Source organism: Cornus florida, unplaced genomic scaffold, assembly GCF_030987335.1.
Source record: "Cornus florida cultivar Cherokee Brave unplaced genomic scaffold, ASM3098733v1 CherokeeBrave_3.0.0_Hap2_Chr05, whole genome shotgun sequence".
Taxonomy (NCBI): domain Eukaryota; kingdom Viridiplantae; phylum Streptophyta; class Magnoliopsida; order Cornales; family Cornaceae; genus Cornus; species Cornus florida.
In genome coordinates, this window is record NW_026775575.1 from 72,940,205 (window position 1) to 72,962,541 (window position 22,337).

Consider the following 22,337-nt stretch of genomic DNA (forward strand, 5'->3'; position numbering starts at 1 on the left):
TGTTACTTGTTTGACAAGAATTTCACCACTTGCCTACAACGAGTTACAAAAACAATCTCAACTTTAAAATGGAAACCTAATGAGACACAATTTCCTAAACAAATTTCAGTCATCCAAAACGAAAAAAAAAAAAAAAAAAATTTAATTTCTGTATAAATGAGAGCCACAAACCCAACATTTCAGAATTCTTAGAAGTAGTTACAAGGGAACTCAACATGAATGTAATTACTCCATCCCTCTCCCACAAAAAGTGTCCATCTTTTCATTTTTAGTTGTCCCAAAATAATTATTCCAATTGAAAAGCCAATGAATATATATATATATATTTAACATTACCAATTTAATTTTCTTACATTGAATTTATAAAAAAGTAAATTATTACATCACTATGTACCCCGTTATAGATAAATTTGATAATTCATTCATTACCAATAATAGTGATGTAGAAGTGATTGTTGAAGCCTTTATGGTACGGTTGGACCGCTAGGGAGCCTAACGGGTATACTGACAGATTTTCTGGACTGATCTTGAAGTGTGCGTTTTTGACTTGACAGGAGAGTTTTTGACTAGAAACGGCCCAATGAACAAAACTCACCGCTATGTAGTAACGTAATGTGCTTTGCAGTGAAATACCATCATTTAGGGCCTCAAAACAAGGTTTTTCGGTCCGAAGAAGCCTGTCGAATATTTCAGGATTTTTGTTCGTTATCTAAACGAACTCGGATTGCATTCATATTTTATATTTAGTAATTTTATTTTAGTAGACTTCTTTCTCTATTTTTTCAGAATTTTTAGAGAAATTTTATTTTTAGGTTTATTTTCGGGTATTAGTGTCCTTTCGAGATTAGGTTTCCTTATGTTATAAGGATTCAAGTTGCAATTAATTTCCTTATAGATTAGAGTTTTCTTTCATTATAAATATGTATAATACAGATATCAGAATCATTCATTCAATTATCAATACAAATATAATATTTCTCTGAAATTATCCTTTGTTTTGTGGATTCAAAACATCTACTTTGTGGATTTAAAGTAAAATATCTCTTGTGAACAAATTTATCGCTTCCGCTTACGTCAAATAATAATAATAATAATAATAATATATTTAAAATAAAATAAAAAATAAACAACAACAACAACAACAACAACAACAATAACAACACCACCTTTTTTTATTTTTTGAAAGGTGTTTTCATGCTGCATTGAAAAACTTGCATGTTCAGTTTGAAGACTAGATTGATGGTATGCTAAATCTTACCCTAAGAATACATTCAATTTGGCTCTCACCATCAAGAGAAATGTGAATAACCCGTCCTCTCTTTGAAACAAGGGACGCTTGCGATTCTGTTGGTGCTTGAAACAATTTTGTCTTCTCCGTATTACTGTCTCTCTAAAGTCCAAACCTTAGTTTGTTTTCGAAAAACAAGATTTGGCTCAGTATTGCCCATTTTTATTAATTCCAGGACTTCTCTGGTGTGTCATAGTGCATTGGACAACTTACATGTGCAGTTTGAAGACGGGATTGATGATATGCTAAATCTTACCTTAAGAATCGTTCCAGCATTCGTGTTGAAAAGTACTACATTTTAATAATGACAGTTAGCGAATTAACTGAGACCAAACACTACCTCTCATTGCTTTATACAGGACTACGTAGTTAATAAATATAAAATGCTGAAAGTAACAAGCCTATCTTTGCCATTTAATTATGAATTTTCATGATTACGTAGAACTTTAAGTAATAAATATCATAATATGTTCAGAAGATAATTCGTTCACGTGAAATATGTTGTTACAAAAAATTATACTTCTTTTGGAGAAAAACTTAGAGCTAATTTATTAAATTATTTGTCCTCAACTTATTTATTTTCAGTGACGTGCGCCCTTTCATTACCCAAATTGACATACTTGTGTGTGTGTGACATGAAGAAAAGTGTTCTATACTTGACCTACATTAATGTCCACATGATTTACAAATATATTAAAATCACACCATAAAATTGAATACATCATGCAAATATAAATATAGCATTGGAACTTGGAAGAAGACGTGTAGAATTACCGTCCACATGTAGTTAACTTTGTTAAAAACCATGGCAACTTTTTTAATCATACACGATCCTAATATGAGGTCGTAATCAATCAAAACAAATAAATAAATATAAAAATGAATTAAAAAATTCAAAATAAGTCAAGATCTAAACAAACTGATAATATAAAAAGAGAGAATTATATTAAAAGGAAAGCTGTAGTTGACACAAATTACAACATTTGAGTTGAAAATAACTATCGACTCAAAAGGAAAAATAGACCCATAGCTTGGACAGAACATAAATACACCAAATGGAACGACACCGTATAGCTTCAAGAATTTCTTTAGCCTATCACCAAAATGATTGGATTGTATGGAAAGATGGATGTTTAGATGTTTTTTTGGGGGTAGAAAGGGGAAAAATCTTTAATATCCCAGGGGTAGCGGTTATGAAATACCCCGCCAATGAAAATTCTATCCTTCTGTGGATTGTAGGAATAGTTAATTAACATTGGTCGGGGTAGTATTTCCCCGGAATCCCGGGGTACTATGGACTTACTCGTAGAAAGTGCTATTTTTTATGTTACAACATACACTAGCTAGTGCAAGTTCAAGATAGCCAGAAAGAATGTTGATGTGTGAAGTGATCTGATGAATTGAGTATGGGTCCATGAACTGTGAATAAGAATTAGAAAAACAGTTTCAGGTTAAAATCTTGAAAATGAGTGGGTTGATTGAACTTGATTGATAAATCAGAGACCTACCTTCGTATAGTCGTCCTCAAATTGAAGAGTATGTATTAGCAAGCAACTAGAAAGAACTGCCACGAAGTGTGATCAGTCAGCACGCGGCAACAAGAAACTGAAGCCTGAATTTTCACGAATAAGCGGTGGTGGTTCAATGTCCGATATGTCAATTTGATCCATTGATTTGGAGAGATCATCCACCGAAAATGGTATGCTGCATCATGAGGGAGGGAGAAAACTCAGTGACCAATGGAACAAAAGATTTCCCATGAAATGGTAATACTAACAAAACAGAAGAAAAGAAAAGCAAATGCAGAAATATACAATAACAAGATTTAATCTCATCACCAATAATAGGCTCTGCGTAGATGGTATAAGCTCTCCTCCCCTTCGGGGAGGTTGAGTGTTTGAGCCCCAATGGCGGCAAAAATATATAGTAGGTGTGTGTTCAAAAAAAAAAAAAAAATAGATTTAATCTCATCTTTAACCTCGAATCATCGTCCAGCAGGAAAGAACTGCTGACCGCATTATTTGAATCTTCGGTCATTAGCACCCTCATGTTGGATATGACCTGTCAATGAAAATATCACATAGCAAAAGACTAGTCAGATCAACTAAACATTTTTATGGCCTCGATTATTGAATTATTATCATGAAACCACATTATTGACAATTTAATACAAAATTGACAGGATTCACCTATCTCCACTATAACAGACAGACCTATCACCGAGCTCAATGTGAAGGACCAACGGTGACATTAAACTCCAAAAAGGAGACAGTTAAACTGCAGATAATGCCGCAAGTGAACTAAGATGTTCATGAACAATTCGGGCCAGGCTTGTAACTGAGCTAGTTTGGTTAGAAAAAGAGACAAGCTCGAGCTCGAATATTAAGCTGTTTTAGAAAGAAGTTGTCGGCTCACCAAGCTCACATAAGAAACTCGGATTTATAATATTATTGTTCAACAAGGTTATATGAACAAGGCCCAATTCTAATGACCAAAAAAAGGCTTTTAACGAAACATATACTTTTCCAATAAAAAACCCCATCTTGTTTTCTTGATAAGGCATTCATTTAAGCCCATCAAATGTGTACCATAAGATGCAAGAAATCTTGCCTACATCTCTTCCAAACCCTACGTAGCCACCGCCCACCCTCTTTCTCTTGGATACCCTAGCAGCTCTCTCTATCTCATTATATCACTCGAATCTCTTTATCATCTCTAATTTTGGGATCAATGGATGATCTTCACTCTTATCTCTATGTCACTCTTCTCTATCATCTTTGTCACGACATTAGAGAGTAAGATCTGCAAGCCCCATAGCTAGAGCAAATCTCTATTAACGGCCACTGCAACACTGGCATAGCTGTAATTATGGTAGCGGTACTTGAGCCGAACAGGAGCTCAAGCTTGGCTAAACAAGTACAAGCCGAGCCCCAAGCTCATCCAAACACCAGTCAAGCCCAAACAACTTAAAACTCGGGTCGACTCACTACATAGCCCTAGCTATAGATGGGCCAAAGTCGCAAAGCCTCTACAAGATATATCTCCTTAAGGGGCCTCTTGATCCTTAACAAACACAAACAATACTTCTTGAAAGAGAAGGACCTCGTACATTACCCAAAAGCAGTGAGAGCTCTGCATTATCTTACACCTCCATGATTGATCTCGGAATTCTCCGAATCTATAAATGAAATGACATTGAAGGCACCCTAATGTACCTCGGACAGCGAGTCTGCAAGGATGCTTATTGATGAGTGCACAGCTGACAGGTCATAACCCCTTTCAAGGTACAAACACAGCTCTAACAAGGCCCATGAACATCCCACCTCAAAATGAGGTGTCTTGACACAACTCTACAACATAATAAAGAGTATGTTGTGCGGAGGCTAAGATTGGGGAGCACATCAAAGTGCTCTTATAGAAAGCCATCACACTCCGATCTAATTCTTAGCCAGAGGAGACCAACCAGACCCCTTTGGATGAGCCACAACCCCTCCATGAAGATGCAAAGAAAGTCTCTCATTGCACTGCCAAAAACTTACCATAGAAGATAGCCACCAGAGCATCTCTATGCACCTAGATGTCTATGCCAACTTCATCCTCAAAGTGCACATGGAGACACTTTGTATCAAGGGGAGGCAGTCATTAATTAATGCTCCAGACAACCATGTCTGCATAAGCACCAGCTTATCCACTATTGCCAATAACTAAAGTGTGACCTCTCACTCAAAGCATAAGTTTTTCCCCAACAGACAAGGCTTTAACCTGAGTGTTAGGAGAAAAAGACTAAAGATAGACCTAACTTTTTGCACTACCTTAGACAAAGTGGCTACTCTTAGACTCAAATTCACATCTGACATCTTCATAATTGATATGCCAGCACTTATCATTGCACCAAAAAATGGTCCCTTCATTTCTGGAAGGCCTACCTAGTGATGATCCATCTATGAGGAGGTCAAAGAAGTAGATTGGCGACAAACCTAACATTTGACATTATTTTGCATAATTAGAATGATTGATCTCAGACTCAAGCCAATAATCTGAGACGTATTAGACTGAACTTTTACCATGCACCAAGTCATATATGCAAAATCACTCCAACAAAAATTGAAAGGAGTTCAATTTTTCTCTGCAAGTATTACTAAAGGACTTATATTGACCCTATTTATTGGAACCTGTACAGTATTCAACGACGTTTCCATTATGGACTCCACATATGTCCAGAGGAGTTTACCAACTCTCATATCTACTTCCAGCAATACCAAAGGCATATGTACATTGAAAAAAATATTATCCAGTATAATGATCAGAGGCCAAAGTGCTAAACCTAGTTAAGAGGCCTCAACAGAGACTTACATCTGGTGAAAGGCTGTGCGTCCCGTACTTGTCATCCCAATACATTGTGCTGATTCTGTAGAGTTGTTGAATACTAAGCACCTGCAGATGATAAACAAATGGGACTGATTTAAAACAAAGGAGGTTAAATAAATAGTTCTTTTAGAAAAATCTTAGTTAGTCACAACTTACTGGGCACAGGTCATGACTTATTTCATCCAGCGTCTTCTGAGGCTTTTGATGTATGACCTAAATCAGGAAACAGGAAAACACAAGCGATGTATACACATTGTTTCATATAATACCACAAGAAGAAATGTCGGAAGCTTTTAAGCACTGAACAGAGAACAAAATGCAATACCAAGAATCCAATAGCCTGTCTTATATGCCTGAGCTCTTCCCAAGCTGAACCTGCATACTGGAATTTCTTTTTTATTTAGTCAGGAAAAACAAAAGAACAAATAATTACTGAATGAGAAAAAATTAAATACCTCATCTGTTGCTTTATCGCACCAATGTTCCAGTTCAGCCAATCCAGCTTTGACGTATTCACCATTACTAAAAGAGCAGCATTCTCGTCTCAATAGTAGGCTGTAACAGAAAGAACTTTAATCCACAAAAGAGTCTCACAAGTATACAAAAAAAAAGGAGTGTTCTAGCCTCCAAACCTGTTGAACATTTGCACATTGATGAAAGAAAATACTTGTGTGAACACTTTGCGAACTAAAAATGGGGGCGCCTGAAAGCAAATTTCATAGAGAGAATATTTCAAGTTAAATGCAATTCAAGAAAACAAATTGACGTATCATGCAACAAAACCTACTCATAAATCTGAAATCTGCAAAATTAGATGGTGCCCACAATTAAACAAAGCTGGGCCACGCAGGATAATTAAAGAAAAAAGATGACAAAACCTTCAGCCACCATGATATCTGGCTAAATTTTAGAAGTACAAAGATAATAGCTGGACAGTCCTTGGAACAATTTTGGAAAACTATATAATAGTTACAATTTTAAATCTTTAACAATTACAACCAGTTCCCAACAATGGCAAAAGTCTCATTTCAGAGAAAAATAATATGATAGTAAATTTCATAGTCTTAAAGAAGTTAAGAATGGTCATTATATTAATGTTATTGTTATTTGGACAAATTGCAAAAAACACAACACCCCCAACAACCCCACTCCCCTCCCCCCCCCCCCAAAAATAATAATAATAATAATAATAATCGAGGGGGCTTACTTTAAAGGGACAATTACTAGATTTACCCACCAATTCAAGGGAGGTTGCATTTCTTTTTTCATTTTTGTTTACTCATGTTACATATTAGATATACTATTATTATATTTTATATTTTATACAATGCGCATATATGTAAGTACATGAGATGGACATTTGATCACACAATTAGATCGACTAAAATGAATCTTAATTACAAAAAGTAATTGAAAGGCATCAAATAGCTATTAATCTTACACTACTTTAACTTTATTGTACCATATATATGTAAATATGTATATGTGTGTGTGTGCATTTGTTTTTATAGTAAAAATAATAATAATAATAATAATAAATAAAAAATAAAAATGAAAAGAAAAATAAAATAGAGGATTGTAAACTTTATAATAGATCATTGATGTAAAGTATTAACTTGATTCAACAAGACAGACCACATGAACTTTTATAATTTAACTTTTTAATATAGTAGGCTTTTCTCTCATGTAAACAAAAGAAAATGTAGTAGGTTTTTCTTTCATTTTTGTTTGTGAATAAAAATAAATATATAAAAAGGGGGGAAAGGATATTGCAGGATTTAACTATGCTAGACATATGCTAAAGAAATAACATGTAATTGCACTCATAACTATGAATTTTACTTTTAATTTTTTTTTTTTTTTATGCTTTTCTTTAATTAAAAGTATGGCAATGCATGTAACAAAAAATATAAAGTTCAATTCCTTTTTCTTTTTTTTTTTCTTAGTCTGTACTCACACACACATGCCTCCACTGAGGCTCGAACCCCTAACCTCCCTTTGGGAAGTAGGGGTCTGGTACTGCTAGGCCATTGGCCTGTTGGTTTTCAATTCTTATTATTAAAAGAAAGAAAAGAGAAAAAAAAAAAAAAAAAAAAAAAAAAATTCTTTTAACAATATTCACACAGTTGGGTGAATTGCAAAAAAAATACCTTTTCTTGGTGGGATTTAGTAATTGTCTCCTTAAAGTAAACCCCCTAGGCTAATTTGGTGGTGGTGGGGTGGGTGGGGGGGCTTGTTTAATGCAAAACGTTACACGCCCTTATTATTTTATTCTTGGCCCTTGCAACAAAAGTTGCAAATTTTGTTCAATAACACATGGGAACCAAACAGGGTAATTCATGATAATGAATTATGAAAATTTAACTAATCATGAACACTTTTTTACCATGTTTCAAAGGTATTATGGTGATTATTGCATAGTCCATGAAAGAGGTTATAAACAAGTGGGAAAATGGTACCATATTAACAATTTTGATGATTATTGATATGTTGGCTCTTGATTCGAGAAAAAACAGATAGTGAAACCAACATAACCATAAAATTTGACAATGTTTCAAAATTATCATGGTGATAAGTGACAACTGAACAGTCCATGAAATAATGTATAAAACTGGATTGTAGTTATTATTTTCCGACATAATGTTTCATTCACAGGAAATAGTATGATTATACCGTTTAGTTCATGAGCAAGTAGGGGAAGCATTGCTACTATGGACAATTTTAGTGCTTTTAATATAGGTCTTCACCCATGATAAAAGTACCAATTTTTTAAATAAATTGTTGACAATTCATGAGAGAATGAATGATAAAGCTCCAGATTGCTTCCAGAGAGAATTGCTTCAATTAATTCCAGCTCATGGAATGACAATATTCTGAGTTAACCAGTGCTAAGCAAAGTTGGAGACAGACTTAAAATGACAAGAGTGGCCAACCATGTCATTGAAAAATATCATGTCATAAACCATGTAAAGAAAACAAATGAAGGAGAAACAATGATAATATGCTTACATGATTGGCTTTCAATGTGTCCAAGAAATTTCCAAGTCTCTTTACAATCCCTTGCCAGTGAGCAATCAAAATCTCCTGAGCAGCAGCATTTGCAAGCATGCGGCCTGTCCCCTTGAGTATGCTTGCTCTGGATATTCTTGGTGCCTAATCAATTTGCACATCCATATTAAAATTTGAAGTGTTTAACAGGGAAAGAAAATAATAACTACGACAGTTGCATATTCCCAAAACAGTTGATTTTATATATATATATATATATATATGTAAATAAGTACATTCAAGTACCTGGATGCACAACCCTAGCAGTGGAGAAATCTCTTTTTTCAAATTATCTCGGATCATCCCATATATCTTTTCTACATATGCCGTCAGCTGCTGTTTAAACAGCAAAGCAGGGTATTTGGCTTCAACTTGGCGTAAGGTATCCACTCTGCCAGTCAACTCACCATCGGCAAAAGAAAGATCGACTCCTTGTGGAGTTCCACGAAAACTCTTAAGAATAAAAAAGAGCAGCCTTTATTATATATGCCAAACAGGATAAGTTTTCATATGGAAAAAGAACATTTTTGTTTTACCTGTGTCATTCTTCCAAATAGAGTAGATGAGGATCGTCGGTGTTGTGGAGTCATGCCAGTTGCACCAGCTGCTTTTAGTGTGCGTTGCAGCAGCAACAATAGAGTTGATGCATTGGATAGCCAATACGCCAAGATATCATTGTTGTCCTGAGTCTTCAATTCACAAAGTAATTCTAAAGTTATAGAGCCCTTTGGATATAAAAAGACAAATTAACATTGCACCATATAAGCATCTAACTTCGCAATACATACCTCAATAGCAGTGCCTATAGTTTGAATTATCCGGTCAAATATGCTGGTTCGTTCAACTTCAAATGATCTCCACTGCCGAAGGCATTTGTATATGATGCAGGCAGCAATAGGCCTACCATTACTGAAGCCAAGATGCTGCGCAACACATCGGATAAGCAAGTCCTGATACTCCTGCTGTTTCTCATTAAGTGATTTTTGTGGTCTATCCTCTACCTCCAATTGATCCCTTAAGTTTGTTGAAGCACTATGCAGATCCTATTACATTTACAAAAGGTGATCAATAATAATGCAAGAGTGCAGCAAAAAAAAAAAAAATGACTAAGAATTGTAATTTTGCAAGAAATTTGACTTACTGTATTGCTTTTGGAACTTTCAGCCCTCTGCCAAATGTCAGACAAAAGTAAAACCAAAAAAGATGTAAGCAAACTGATAACATCTCACAATTCAATATGCATGACTCTGTCCTAGAATTACCTGAATAACTGATCTAGATCGTCCAGAGAGAAGCTTATTATTTTGTGCTGTGGTTAGGGCTTGCTGACGAAAAACTTTATTTTCTGACTCTAAGTTGGTGAGCTTCTCTTCAAGCCTGGTTTCAGAAGTACAAGAATTTTAACTACACCCTACGCAAATGGAGAACAGTGGAAATGGCCATTTTTCAAGTACAAAATACATTATTTTTGTAAATGTATTTATCAATAATTTTGTTTTATTGATTCACGAAAAAGTTGTGTATTGATTTGGGGAATAATATTGATACATAGAAAGATACCTATGTATATCTTTTCAAAAAAAAAAAAATATAAAATAAATTCATTTACGGATAAACATTTTTTATTTTTGATACTTGCCAAAAAAAAAAAAAATTTGGTGATTAGCCATTGGCAGGCAGCTCAATAATGATGTTCTCGAGTTATTCCAACAAACTGTCCTTGGTCAGAAATGATTGAGGTAGAATAGACAGAAAAGAAAGCTGAGGAAGCCTAAGGTTTACGCTCCTCAATGCTCCATAAAGCAACAAATGCCCAATATTAGGATGAACTAAGTGACTGAATCATTTTTTTCCCCCCCACATTAAAAAAGGAGATAGAATTCAGTTAACAAAAAACCTGTCAAGCATTCCATTCATTGATTTCAATATGTAATGGTCGACAACTTATGATTTCCATCTCATAAACTCAACAAAGAAATTCCCGTGAGTTGAAATCCAATCCCTCCATACTTGATGACAGGGTAACAGATCAAATCAAAAGCTGAAGTGAAATACCTACTGGATTTAGATTCAAATGTTTCCTCAGGAGAATAGGTTTGGATATGATTCGATCTGATCAAAGGCCTAATGCATTTAGCCATGCTCCATACATCTACAATTATTGTAATTTCCATAATGACCAAATCCAAGCTGTAGTACAAGTTTACAACCACACAATGATTTTTGATCATAAAATGATGAACCATTTGCCGCGTTCTTGATCTTAAAATGATGAACCAAATGTTCAGCAATACTTCAGTTGCCTTACCTCCAATCAAGTATTATTAAGCCAGCTAATCTAAAGGACTGTCATAAGATTATTAATGCTTCCCGTTTTCTTAGATATTGCAAGCTTACATTTTAAAAAATAAATAAATAAATAATCTTTAATGGAAACTTAGTACCTGAAAAAGGAAAAAAAAAAATGATAATAAAAGGTGACTACAGAGCTAGCTAATTATGCCGGAAAGTGAAAAGTTTGTATGGCAAAAGTGAAAAGTATCTAAATGCTATAGCTGAAAACATAAAGATTTCTCCAAATAGAGACCTCATAAAATGGTAACTAAATTTCAAACTTCCATAAATGAACTAGTACCTAAACAATGTCAACAACAACCTAAAACTTAACATTCTCATCCATGCCAGATGCAGAAGATCCACTACAGTGCCGTTATATTACATCTCTAGTAATATTGTGAATATGTTCAAAGTTCAAAGGCCACTTGGCAATGGAACAGTTCAAGAGATTCAAAAAGGTGTTTATGTACTTAAAATGTTCTATAGAGAGATAGCGGGCCATTAATAGTAATTAGTCTTTGGTGTTACCCCGGAAAAGTTGGAAGGTATTGGTGCTAAGGATACTAAGAAAATTTTGATATACAGTAATTGAGGAGTGCATTGGCAGAGAATTCGTAATTGCATAAAGTTACGAGTGAAGCTGCCATAAAAGCGACAAGAGTTCAGAGAACTAGGAAGTTGTACACCTCAATCAATGGTAGGTTTACCAAAAGAAAGAAAAATAATAGTTATGATAATAATAATAATAATAATAATAATAATAATAACAATTATAAAAATAAATAAATAACAACAATAACAACAACATCAACAACAAGACTAATGATACAAGGGGCAATGAACAGTACAAAACATCCTAAAGATATTTGTCCAAGACCATATTGGTTGCCTCCACTTGAAGTAAACCAAATTTCAATCACTACCACCCTATAGAAAAGGATAACCTATTGAAATACAATTTAAGTCCCTTAAAGAGAATTAATTTCTTTATTATACATCAATGAATGGGACTCAAAAGAAATTTTCTAATGCATATTTTTGTACTCTAAAGAGGAGACAAGGTAAACAACAATACTTGAGAAGAAGATGAAATGGGAATATATGCTCACTTTACACAGTTCCCCTTTCACTAAAAGAAGGTAGAAGTACTAAAATAGCCACACTACATGAGACTCACAAGATTAGTTCTGATACATTCCTTGTATTCCTAAGAGGACAAAAAGGAAAGAGAATATTAAATAAGAGAACAAATGAATAAAATATGTGCTCGTTGTACAGACTAGACTGCGGAGAGAAATAGAGCACATACTAGACTACAGGGAAGTAGAGAGAAATGGGGTAGCAAGATTACAGAACCAGTAAGTAAACTAATCTCTTCTAGCTCATGAAGCATACCCTAGTCCCATGGTTCCCATCTTGCCATCAATAAAGCTGTTCTCAAAGGTCTCATCATTGGGTGGCGATGGTTGTTGGAGAGGAATATAGTTAACATAGGAGAACCCAAAGAAAGAGAGAGAGAGAGAGAGAGAGAGAGAGAGTAAACAAGATCAAATGCCTCGGACTCTCGCCTCGTCTACATTGAGTGCTACAAAGATGTCATTGCGATGATGTTCGAGTTCGACACTCGGAGAATTCCAGTCTATTTCGATGTGAGGGGGAGAGAGAGAGAGAGAGGGAGAGCAGTAGACAGTGGTGTGGAGGTGGGCGGTGGTTGAGTTGGTGGAGAGAGATTAAATTTTAAAATTTGCAAATAAAATGTATATTTTATTAAATAATTTATATTATATGAAATAAACAATATTAATAAGTACAGTTTGCAAAAAAATTATATTTAATATGTCCATCAAATATGTATATAATTTCTAACCGTATTGTAGAGAATAAAGTATGTTAACATACAAGTTATATATTTAATCTATTTAAATACAGTATTAAACATATATTTAAATAATGATTTAATATAATAAACTACGTTAATATATGAGTTATATTCTAATCTATGAGTTATATATTTAATCTACTTAATTAAAGTGTTATTGTTAATATAAAGTATCAAAGGGATAAATTCGTCATTATAAAATGACTAGTAAGGATAGGTAAGTCCATTCCTCTCAATGAATCCAGTGGATATGATGACTAAGGTCATTCCTACTATCAATTTCAAACATTGTTTGGACTTGATTGGAGTTTGCAGTTGCCAAGGCCCTTAGGGGCATGTGGAGGAGGTGAAATGAGTATCTAATACTGTGGAGATTTTGTGACGTTGTGGTCCGAATTTTTTCCAGAAACGCGACCCAATTTTGATCTGAAAACGGGCTTTGTGTGGACCCTCCACGAGAGTTTCTCCTAGCTTCGCCCTGAAATTTTTTTGACCCATTTTCTCTTGCAAGTTGTGGACCTTGTTTAGAACTCTCTTGCAGCCTAACATATTACGGCATTTAGGCTTTCGAGTGGGTAACGAGAAAAACACTGAATATCACACACAGAGAGAGAGAGAGAGAGAGAGAGAGAGCTATGGTTTTGGGGGCTGAAACTTGTAATCTCCTGTTTTTCGCATAGTAAGATTTGGTTGATGCCACCGGAGGTAGGAATGCTGAGAGATATGGCTGGACCAAAGTGCCCTAAGTGGCACTAAGTAAATCAGTCAATGGATTGACGCTTTCAGTGCATCAACCCAGAGTTAAGACGATGTCAGAGAGAGAATTCTACAACATCCACATACTAAACCTTAGACGAGCACCTGTCAAATAAATTTCTTCACAGCTCATCTATTTCTATATATAGGCAAGTGCCCATTTGGTGACCTATCCTTTCTTCTTTGCTGAAATTTGTTGGCAAATATTTAAATGTAGATGAGAGGCGTTGAACCCATCAGCTTCTTTTATGGGATGATGGGTGAGCACACCTCTAAATATGGCAGCAGACATACAACTGAGACATTAATATTCTAGAAATGAGTAATATATTATATTCTACATGATAAAATTTGTTACTCATAAAAATACCTATAAAAGACAAAAATAAAACAACTTACGTATTTACAGACACATTTGTTCACTAACAAATAATTACAGAACATATTCGTATGGCTATATTTATATTCTTTTCATTTATCAAAAGAAGCATACATTTATATTTTTTCTCTATTGTCTGGACCTTGAGGATTTTTAAGATAGCTGATCTTTCATTCCCACTCCCTCCCCATGCACTAGCCCAGGGGAATAAAAGAGTAAGGATGCATTGTTGTGTTGACTATTGGTTTAAATTTGCAAGGGCAAAAACAACATTATGGCATTGATTATTAGACCGTCAATCGCTTTGGACTAGTTTTTTTTTTTTTTTTTAACAGTAAAAAATCAATAGAAAGCATTCAAAAGGGGAACGTGTCCCATTTACAAAAACAAAACAGAAACCTATGGACCCAATGAGTCCAAGAAATCAAAAACAACATTGAGATATCTTCAGCTAATTAGTCTTGTTTCCACCACAATGCAATAAACTTCTGCAGTGAGAATTACAAGAAGGGTTGCATGTGAAGAAATAACAAACTGCAGTTTAGAAATAACAGTTACAGTGGGCATAATTTAACAAGCACACCTAGGTACAAGTCTTGTTAAACAAAGTAGCTCAATCAATCTTATCTGTCCACGGAGACATGTCGGTATTCAAAGGATGACATTGTTATGATTTTTTAATGGGGGGATGAGAGGTGGATTGCGAAAACGGAGGAGAATTTGAAGGAACAACTACAGAAAAACTTGAAGAAATATGTATCTTGGTATAGAGGAGTCAAGATGGAAAGAAATCATCAAACTTTCTCAAATGAAGTAGAAACGAGTTGGCACTAGGAACCAGGCTAAAAACTCTCACCAATACTACAGCAGACTGGTTTTTCAGCAAAGAGATATTATTGGCAGATCCAAATGTATATTACTGACTTATTGACAGACACTATTACTAAATGATAAACAGGTGATGTGGTAATCTGTAGCTTATTTGGAGAATACATATTCACTATGGAAGCCTAAATCTAAGATCACAGGCCTGAAACTAGAAGACTTAGGTCCAAAGGAAAGTGTCCATCATGTAAATCAAGTCTTAATTTATGTTTATGATATATAAGTATGCTGCTAGAATAATTTTATTTATATTTTATTATACTTAAGAATAAAAGGATTCCGGTAATCTCAAATTTGTTTGACAGTGCTGTAGAAATGGTCTATGGGTCTTACTCTGGCCAAGAAAGAAGAAAAGTTATTGGATGCATAGCCTTTAGTATGTCTAGAATATCCTCAGTGCTCAAAAGTTTCAAACTTCTCAGTTTTGATATCCTAATTATGTAATAGTCCAATCAATAAATATCTAGGTATGAATTCAATTCCATAAAAGTGTTGAGTTTTGAATTTTATGATGTATAACGCAACTTAACCTTAGAGGCTGAAGCCTTAGAAATTCTAAGTGAGATTTCTAGAGGCTTATTGTTTTCTTGTCATCTTTCTTTTTGTCCTCTTGTACAATCAAATTTTGCTATTTCAAATTCAATCAGGGCTTGTTTTCACTAATTTTCCATTCAAATAGTTAAATTTGTAGCCCTACCCTTTTTCTAATCCATCCCCTTTATTTAAGACTTCAAAACCCATAATTAGTTATTATCCAGAGTTTCTGGCAATTAATTCCCTGGAATCAACCTAACCTTCCAAACTAAGCTAACTTATTATTAAAAATAAAAAAAGAAAACTTCCAAACTAAGCTAATTCCGACCCTTTTCCCTTCTACAAACGACACAGCCTCTATTTTACCTTTCTGAGCGCAAAATCTACAACTAACCCATAGCCTTAGATGCCACCATAAACACTCACCATAGACAGAATTGTTCTAAATCAACAGACAAGATGTAGAATGTGAGGAAAGTAGTTTGACAGTGTTCTAAATCAAGAGAGAAAGAGAGAGAGCAAAATCGTATTCTCTTTGTACATAAAAAACAACTTACAAAACCTAACAAGCCTATGTAGGCTTATATATGTTACAAGGTTTACATAATAACACAAACAGCCTATTAACTAAACATAATTACATAACGACCCACTGTTATATATATAACTTCTAACACTCCCCCTCAAGCTGGAGAATATATATCAAATAATCCCAGCTTGGAATAGATAGTTCTTAATCGATTATGACCCAATGCTTTGGTAATTGATCTTCAGACTTCACGAATAGAGTAGAGATGCTCCCACGTAATATTTTTTCTCAAATAAAGTGACAATCAACTTCAATATGTTTGGTCCTCTCATGAAACACAGGATTTGATGCAATGTGAACTGCTACTTGATTATCACAGAACAATGGAGTAGGAGCTTCAACTGTCAACCCAAGTTCTTTTAGAAAATGTTGTATCCATGTCAACTCACTAGTGATATGGGCCATTGCCCTATACTCAGCTTCAGCACTAGATCGAGCTACCACCGTTTGCTTTTTACTTCGCCATGTAACTAGATTTCCTCCTACAAATGTGCAGTAGCCGGTAGTAGATCTCCTATCTGAAGGAGAACCGGCCCAGTCGGCATCTGTAAAACCTTCCACCCTGAGATGACCATTTGGTTTATATAGTAACCCAAAACCTGGAGCTTGCTTGAGATATCGGAGAATCCGAAGAACAGCAATCCAGTGTGGCATTCTAGGGGCTCCCATGAACTGACTTACAACACTAACAGCATATGAAATATCAGGTCGAGTGATAGTGAAATAAATTAATTTCCCAACAAGGCGAAGAAATCTACCCAGGTCACTAAATAGATCACCCACATCAGCTACAAGTTTTGTATTTGAATCCATAGGAGTATCAACCGGACGACCACCTAACATACCTGTTTCTTCTAATAAGTCCAACACATACTTTCGTTGGGATAAACTTATACCTGTCTTGGATCTAGCTACTTCAATACCCAAGAAATACCTAAGTTTACCCAAGTCTTTAGTGTGGAATCGATATTGCAGAAACAACTTCAACTTAGCAATGCCTTCAGAATCATCACCTGTGATCACAATATCATCAACATACACCACAAGAATTATGAAACCAGCTTTAGTGCGCTGGTGAAACACCAAATGGTCAGTCTGACACCTCTGAAGACCAAACTTTAATGCCGCCTCAAAGAATTTTCCAAACCAAGCCCGTGGAGATTGTTTCAAGCCATATAGAGCCTTTTTAAGGCGACAAATAGTGTGAAAATACTCCCCCTGAGCAACAAACCTAGGTGGTTGCTCCATATAAACCTCTTCTACTAAGTCACCATGCAAAAAGGCATTTTTAACGTCTAACTGAAACAGAGGCCAATGCCTATTAGCAGCAAGAGAAATCAAAACACGAATAGAGGAAATCTTAGCAACAGGTGCAAATGTCTCATCATAGTCAATACCATAAGTCTGGGTATAACCTTTGGCAACAAGACGTGCTTTTAAACGCTCAACGGACCCATTCGGAAGATACTTCACAGTATATACCCAGCGACAACCAACAGGTTTGACACCTAGAGGTAATGGAACAAGAGTCCACGTGCCATTCGTATGCAAAACATCCATTTCATCCTGCATTGCTTTCCTCCAACCCGAATCAAACAAAGCATCCTGCACAGTCTTAGGAACAAATGTAGTAGACAATTGAGAGGGAAAACATGAGAATGATGGTGATAAGGAATTATAAGAAACATAATGAGCAATGGGATGTTCAGTAGCACACGAGTGAGGAGCTTTACGAAGTGCAATCGGCAAGTAATCAGACACAGTGGAATTTGTCGGATCCAAAGACTCTGAAGATGATGGAGGAGGCACGACAGCAGATGGCTTTGGTCTTCGTTTGTACACCTGTAACGGGGCAGATGAAGGAACCAGAGATTGAGATTGAAGAGAAGGTGAGGGAAGGGGAACTGCAGAAGGAGGCGACTCAAGATTGATATCAAGAAGTGAATCAGTATCTGAAAAATACGGGATGGACTCAGAAAATGTGACATCCGCGCTAATAAAGTACCGTTGAGAAACAGGACTATAGCAGCGATAACCTTTATGAGAGCGAGAGTAGCCAAGAAATACACACTTTGTGGCACGTGGGTCTAGTTTATCAAAACCAGGACTAAGATTGTGGACATAACATACACATCCAAAAACCCTAGGAGGAAGAGAAAACAACGGAGAATCAGGAAATAAAATAGAATGTGAAGATTTGCCATTTAATACAGATGACGGCATACGGTTAATAAGATGACAAGCTGTAAGAACAGCATCACCCCAAAACCGTTTAGGCATACGCATATGAAACAAAAGAGCACGAGTTACTTCTAAGAGATGTCGATTCTTACGTTTTGCAACTCCATTTTGTTATAGAGTATAAACATATGAATTTTGATGAATAATTCCTTTATCACTAAGATATGTATCAAAGGGAGTTGAAGAATATTCCTTAGCATTATCAGAACGTAGAATACGAATTGGACATCCAAACTGAGTTTTGATTTCTTTGCGAAATTTTTGAAAAATTAAAAATAACTCAGAACGATCTTTCATTAGAAACAACCAAGTCAAGCGAGAATAATCATCCACAAATATCACAAAATAATGAAATTTATTGATTGAAGAATGTTTTATTGGACCCCATACATCTGAATGAACCAAATGAAAAGGACTAGAAACACGATTATTAACCTTAGACTTGAAAGACACCCGATGGTGCTTACTAAGTTGACAAACTTCACATGACAAGAATTTCAATTAACTAAGACTAGGAACTTGACGCTTCAAAACTTGAAGTGACGGGTGACCAAGGCGACAGTGCCACTGGAATGGAGACAGAGAAGACTGAAGAGCCACAGGAGAAGGTTCGAAATCAAAATAATATAAGCCACCGGCTTTATGTCCCGTACCAATCTTCTTCTTCGTCTTGAGATCCTGAAACACACAAGAAGTAGGATCAAATATAACAGAGCACTGGAGAGATTTAGTAAGCTTACTAATAGACATTAAGTTAAAGGGAAACTGCGGAACATGTAAAACAGACGAGAAAGACAATGAATCACTAAGTTGAGTTGTCCCCAAACCTGAAACCTGAATGGATGAACCATTAGCAAGAGTAACAATTTGAGAAGTAGGTACAGAATGAAAATCAGATAGAAGAGAAGAACATCCGGTCATATGATCAGATGCTCTAGTGTCTATGATCCAAGGACTGCGAGTGGAAGACAATAGACATATGTGTGCAGTCCCTGACTGGGCAAAGGTAGCCGTGGAAGATGAATTAGATGCTTGCTTATAAGACAAAAACTAAGTATACTCATCCCAAGGAACATGAACTATATCTGATTTAGCTACATTGTGCGATCCAGAAGCGACATCATTCGAAGAAGAGGAAACTTGATTTGCATAACTAGATGGTTTCCCATGAAGGTCCCGACAAAAGTTCACAGTATAATTAAAAAGAACACAATGAGTACACTTTCTTAATTCCCTGCCACGGCCACGTCCTCCACGTGAATCACGACCACCACGTGCGGAGCGTCCCCCACAACCTCCACAGTAAGTATTATGTTCACCCTTTGAAACTACCAATGCTGAACGCTCACCACTCTTTCCAGTATTCAAATTTGAGGTATCACTTGCTAGTGTAGCACGCTGAAGTCGAGAAAACACCTCAGCAAGAGATGGAAGTGTTGGACTGCTCATAATCTGTGCACGAAAAGGCTCATATGCTGATGATAAACTAGTAAGAAAACGGACAACATTAAAGTCCGCACGCTGTTGTTGCATACTACGAACATCAGCAGTGATGGGCCGATACATATTCAGCTCTTCACAGACTCCCATAACTTTGGAATAATACTCTTCTATACTTTCAGTACCTTGTTCAAGATTGAAGTACTGTTTACATAGCTCATAAACACGGGTGATATTACCTGTCCCAGAATATAACTGCTGCAATCTATCCCATATCTCCTTGGCTGTATCCAAATATAGTAACGTTGAACTAATTTGGGGTTCAATACTGTTTATCATCACAGAGATGATCTGAGCATCTTCCTTTTCCCATGCATCAAAGGAAATATCAGTTGCCTTGAGTTTCTCTTTAGTTAAATGAGAACCAAGACCTCTGCCTTTGAAAAAAATGGCAACAGATTTGGCCCACAATATGTAATTCTTCCCATTGAGCTTAACTGAAGTCATGGGAGAATTAAGACTATTCGTGGGTGAAAGCAAATCTGAACTTGAACTTGAGGCCATGTTGAATCCAGCAAAACAGAGAAGAAAAAGGAGAGAAAACAAAATTTCTGTATTCTGGCCGAACCTGAAAGCAGGTCTGTAATGGGTCGGATTCTGAAACCGGGTCGGATCCTGGTACGGGCCGGGTCCTGAAACAGATCGGATCCTCAAACGGGTCGGGTCCTGATATGGGTCGGATCTTGGAACCGGACCGGATCTGGACTATCCCTGGTTTAGTAAACCGGGATTGGAATAGCACAACCGTGTTGCCAAACACGGGTCTTCTTCTTCACTCTGTCACAAACTCCGGTAAACAATACGGCGGAGGCGGAGGCGACTGCAACCCAACCACGAGCAGCGGCCGAATCAACAAGCAGCGGCCAAATCAACTTCCGGCCGAAAACCAATCTCACCTCTGCATATCGAGACGAAGAAGCTTCTGCTAGCGACGACGAAGAAGGCAGAGACGACGACCACCAAAGAGGAGCTGCCGGTGACGATGAAGAAGGCAGAAACAACGAACACACTTCAGATCTGATTACGGTGAACAAGAAATTGCCGACAGAGACATCAAAACCACATTCACGATCTGAATCACGATTTAAATCACGATTGGAATCGTGATTCACCACCAACCCACCTACTAACTCTCACACTCATGATCATTGTGCTCTGATACCATGTTCTAAATCACGAAAGAAAGAGAGAGAGAGCAAAATCGTATTCTCTTTGTATATAAAAAACAACTTACAAAACCTAATAAGCCTATGTAGGCTTATATATGTTACAAGGTTTACATAATAACACAAACAGCCTATTAACTAAACATAATTACATAACGACCCACTATTATATATATAACTTCTAACAAACAGTTCAGGCAATTTTGTCGCATTTAATTTTGTTATTAGCAATGTACTTAAAAATTGGTCAAGCCCATGAAATCTTTTAAAGTTCAATTATGGTCAAGGGCAGAAGAACAAACCAATAACATTGTTATAATAATTGAGCTATGTATCAAAAAGCCGACAATTCAAAATTTCACAAAAGGAGCTACCATATACAAAGTGCTGCGAAATTTCCACTCCAATGTAAAGTACATAAACTAGGTTGAAAATAATTAACTCACGTTAGTTGTTCTCACTCAAATTTTCCCCTTTAATAGAGCTATTTTCTGTAATTATTTACGTGCCTCCTCCACATGATCAAAATTATTCTTAATTAGTAGCTCAAGTTTCCCGACTCAAAATGCATCTCTAATAATAGGTCAACAATCCAAAAGAACACTTCAATAGCAAATTTTCAACTGCTTTATTAATATAATCCTTCAATATTCCTTAGTGAGCAAGACGGATCCACAACCACATGCGTAGACAAAGGAATATACAACAATAGCAGCCAAGCCTTTTGTCAATTAATTAGGGTCTCCTACATGAATCCCATGTTTCCATTCCGCTTTATAGAAGGCCATAGGCTCAGTCAATCCACATGCTATCATATCTTTCTTACTAACTCCACCCACCTTAACTTTGGTCTTCCTCTTCCCCTAGTATTACCCTCATTGTAGACTATGTCACTCTTCCTAGCCAGCGCCCTTAAAAGTCTTCTTTGCACATGTCCAAACCATTTTACCCGATTTTCTCTCATTTTATTTCCAAATGGTGCTACTGCAACCATCTCTCGAATGTGATCATTTCTAATTCTGTCCTTTTCTAGTCTTATTGCACATCCGTCTCAACATTCGCATTTTTTTCACACTATGTTTATGCAAATGTTGTTTTCTAGCTTCCCAACATTCAGTACCATAAAGTAGGGCTGGCTAATAGGTGTTTCATAGAACTTCCCTTTCCATCGTAAGGAGATACCCTTATCACACAATATACTAGATGCACTACTCCAGTTAACCCATCTTGTCTTGATTCTATGATTAATGTAATCACCAATTTCTCCCTCATTATAAATAATTGAGCCTAAATGTAACGACTCATTCCACCACATAGTATGATATTGTCCGTTTTGGGCCCCAACCCGTACGGTTTTGTTCTTGGGT

At 36.1% G+C, this 22,337-nt stretch overlaps 1 protein-coding gene across 1 annotated transcript in view; it reads right to left on the bottom strand.

Annotated features, from left to right (window-relative positions):
- Positions 1-2,199: 2,199 nt before the first annotated feature.
- LOC132306832 (myosin-9-like) overlaps positions 2,200-22,337 on the bottom strand; it is a 55,871-nt gene continuing 35,733 nt past the window's right edge. The window contains exons 26-39 of the mRNA XM_059804400.1: positions 9,967-10,081; positions 9,846-9,872; positions 9,493-9,747; positions 9,241-9,393; positions 8,951-9,157; positions 8,666-8,809; positions 6,289-6,359; positions 6,112-6,211; positions 5,982-6,038; positions 5,813-5,869; positions 5,642-5,722; positions 3,267-3,349; positions 2,797-2,992; positions 2,200-2,707 (exon numbers count right to left, since the gene is read on the bottom strand). Of these exons, the coding sequence (XP_059660383.1) occupies positions 2,869-2,992; positions 3,267-3,349; positions 5,642-5,722; positions 5,813-5,869; positions 5,982-6,038; positions 6,112-6,211; positions 6,289-6,359; positions 8,666-8,809; positions 8,951-9,157; positions 9,241-9,393; positions 9,493-9,747; positions 9,846-9,872; positions 9,967-10,081 (1,474 nt within the window). The 3' untranslated portion in view covers positions 2,200-2,707; positions 2,797-2,868. The remainder of the gene's footprint in view (positions 2,708-2,796; positions 2,993-3,266; positions 3,350-5,641; positions 5,723-5,812; positions 5,870-5,981; positions 6,039-6,111; positions 6,212-6,288; positions 6,360-8,665; positions 8,810-8,950; positions 9,158-9,240; positions 9,394-9,492; positions 9,748-9,845; positions 9,873-9,966; positions 10,082-22,337) is intronic.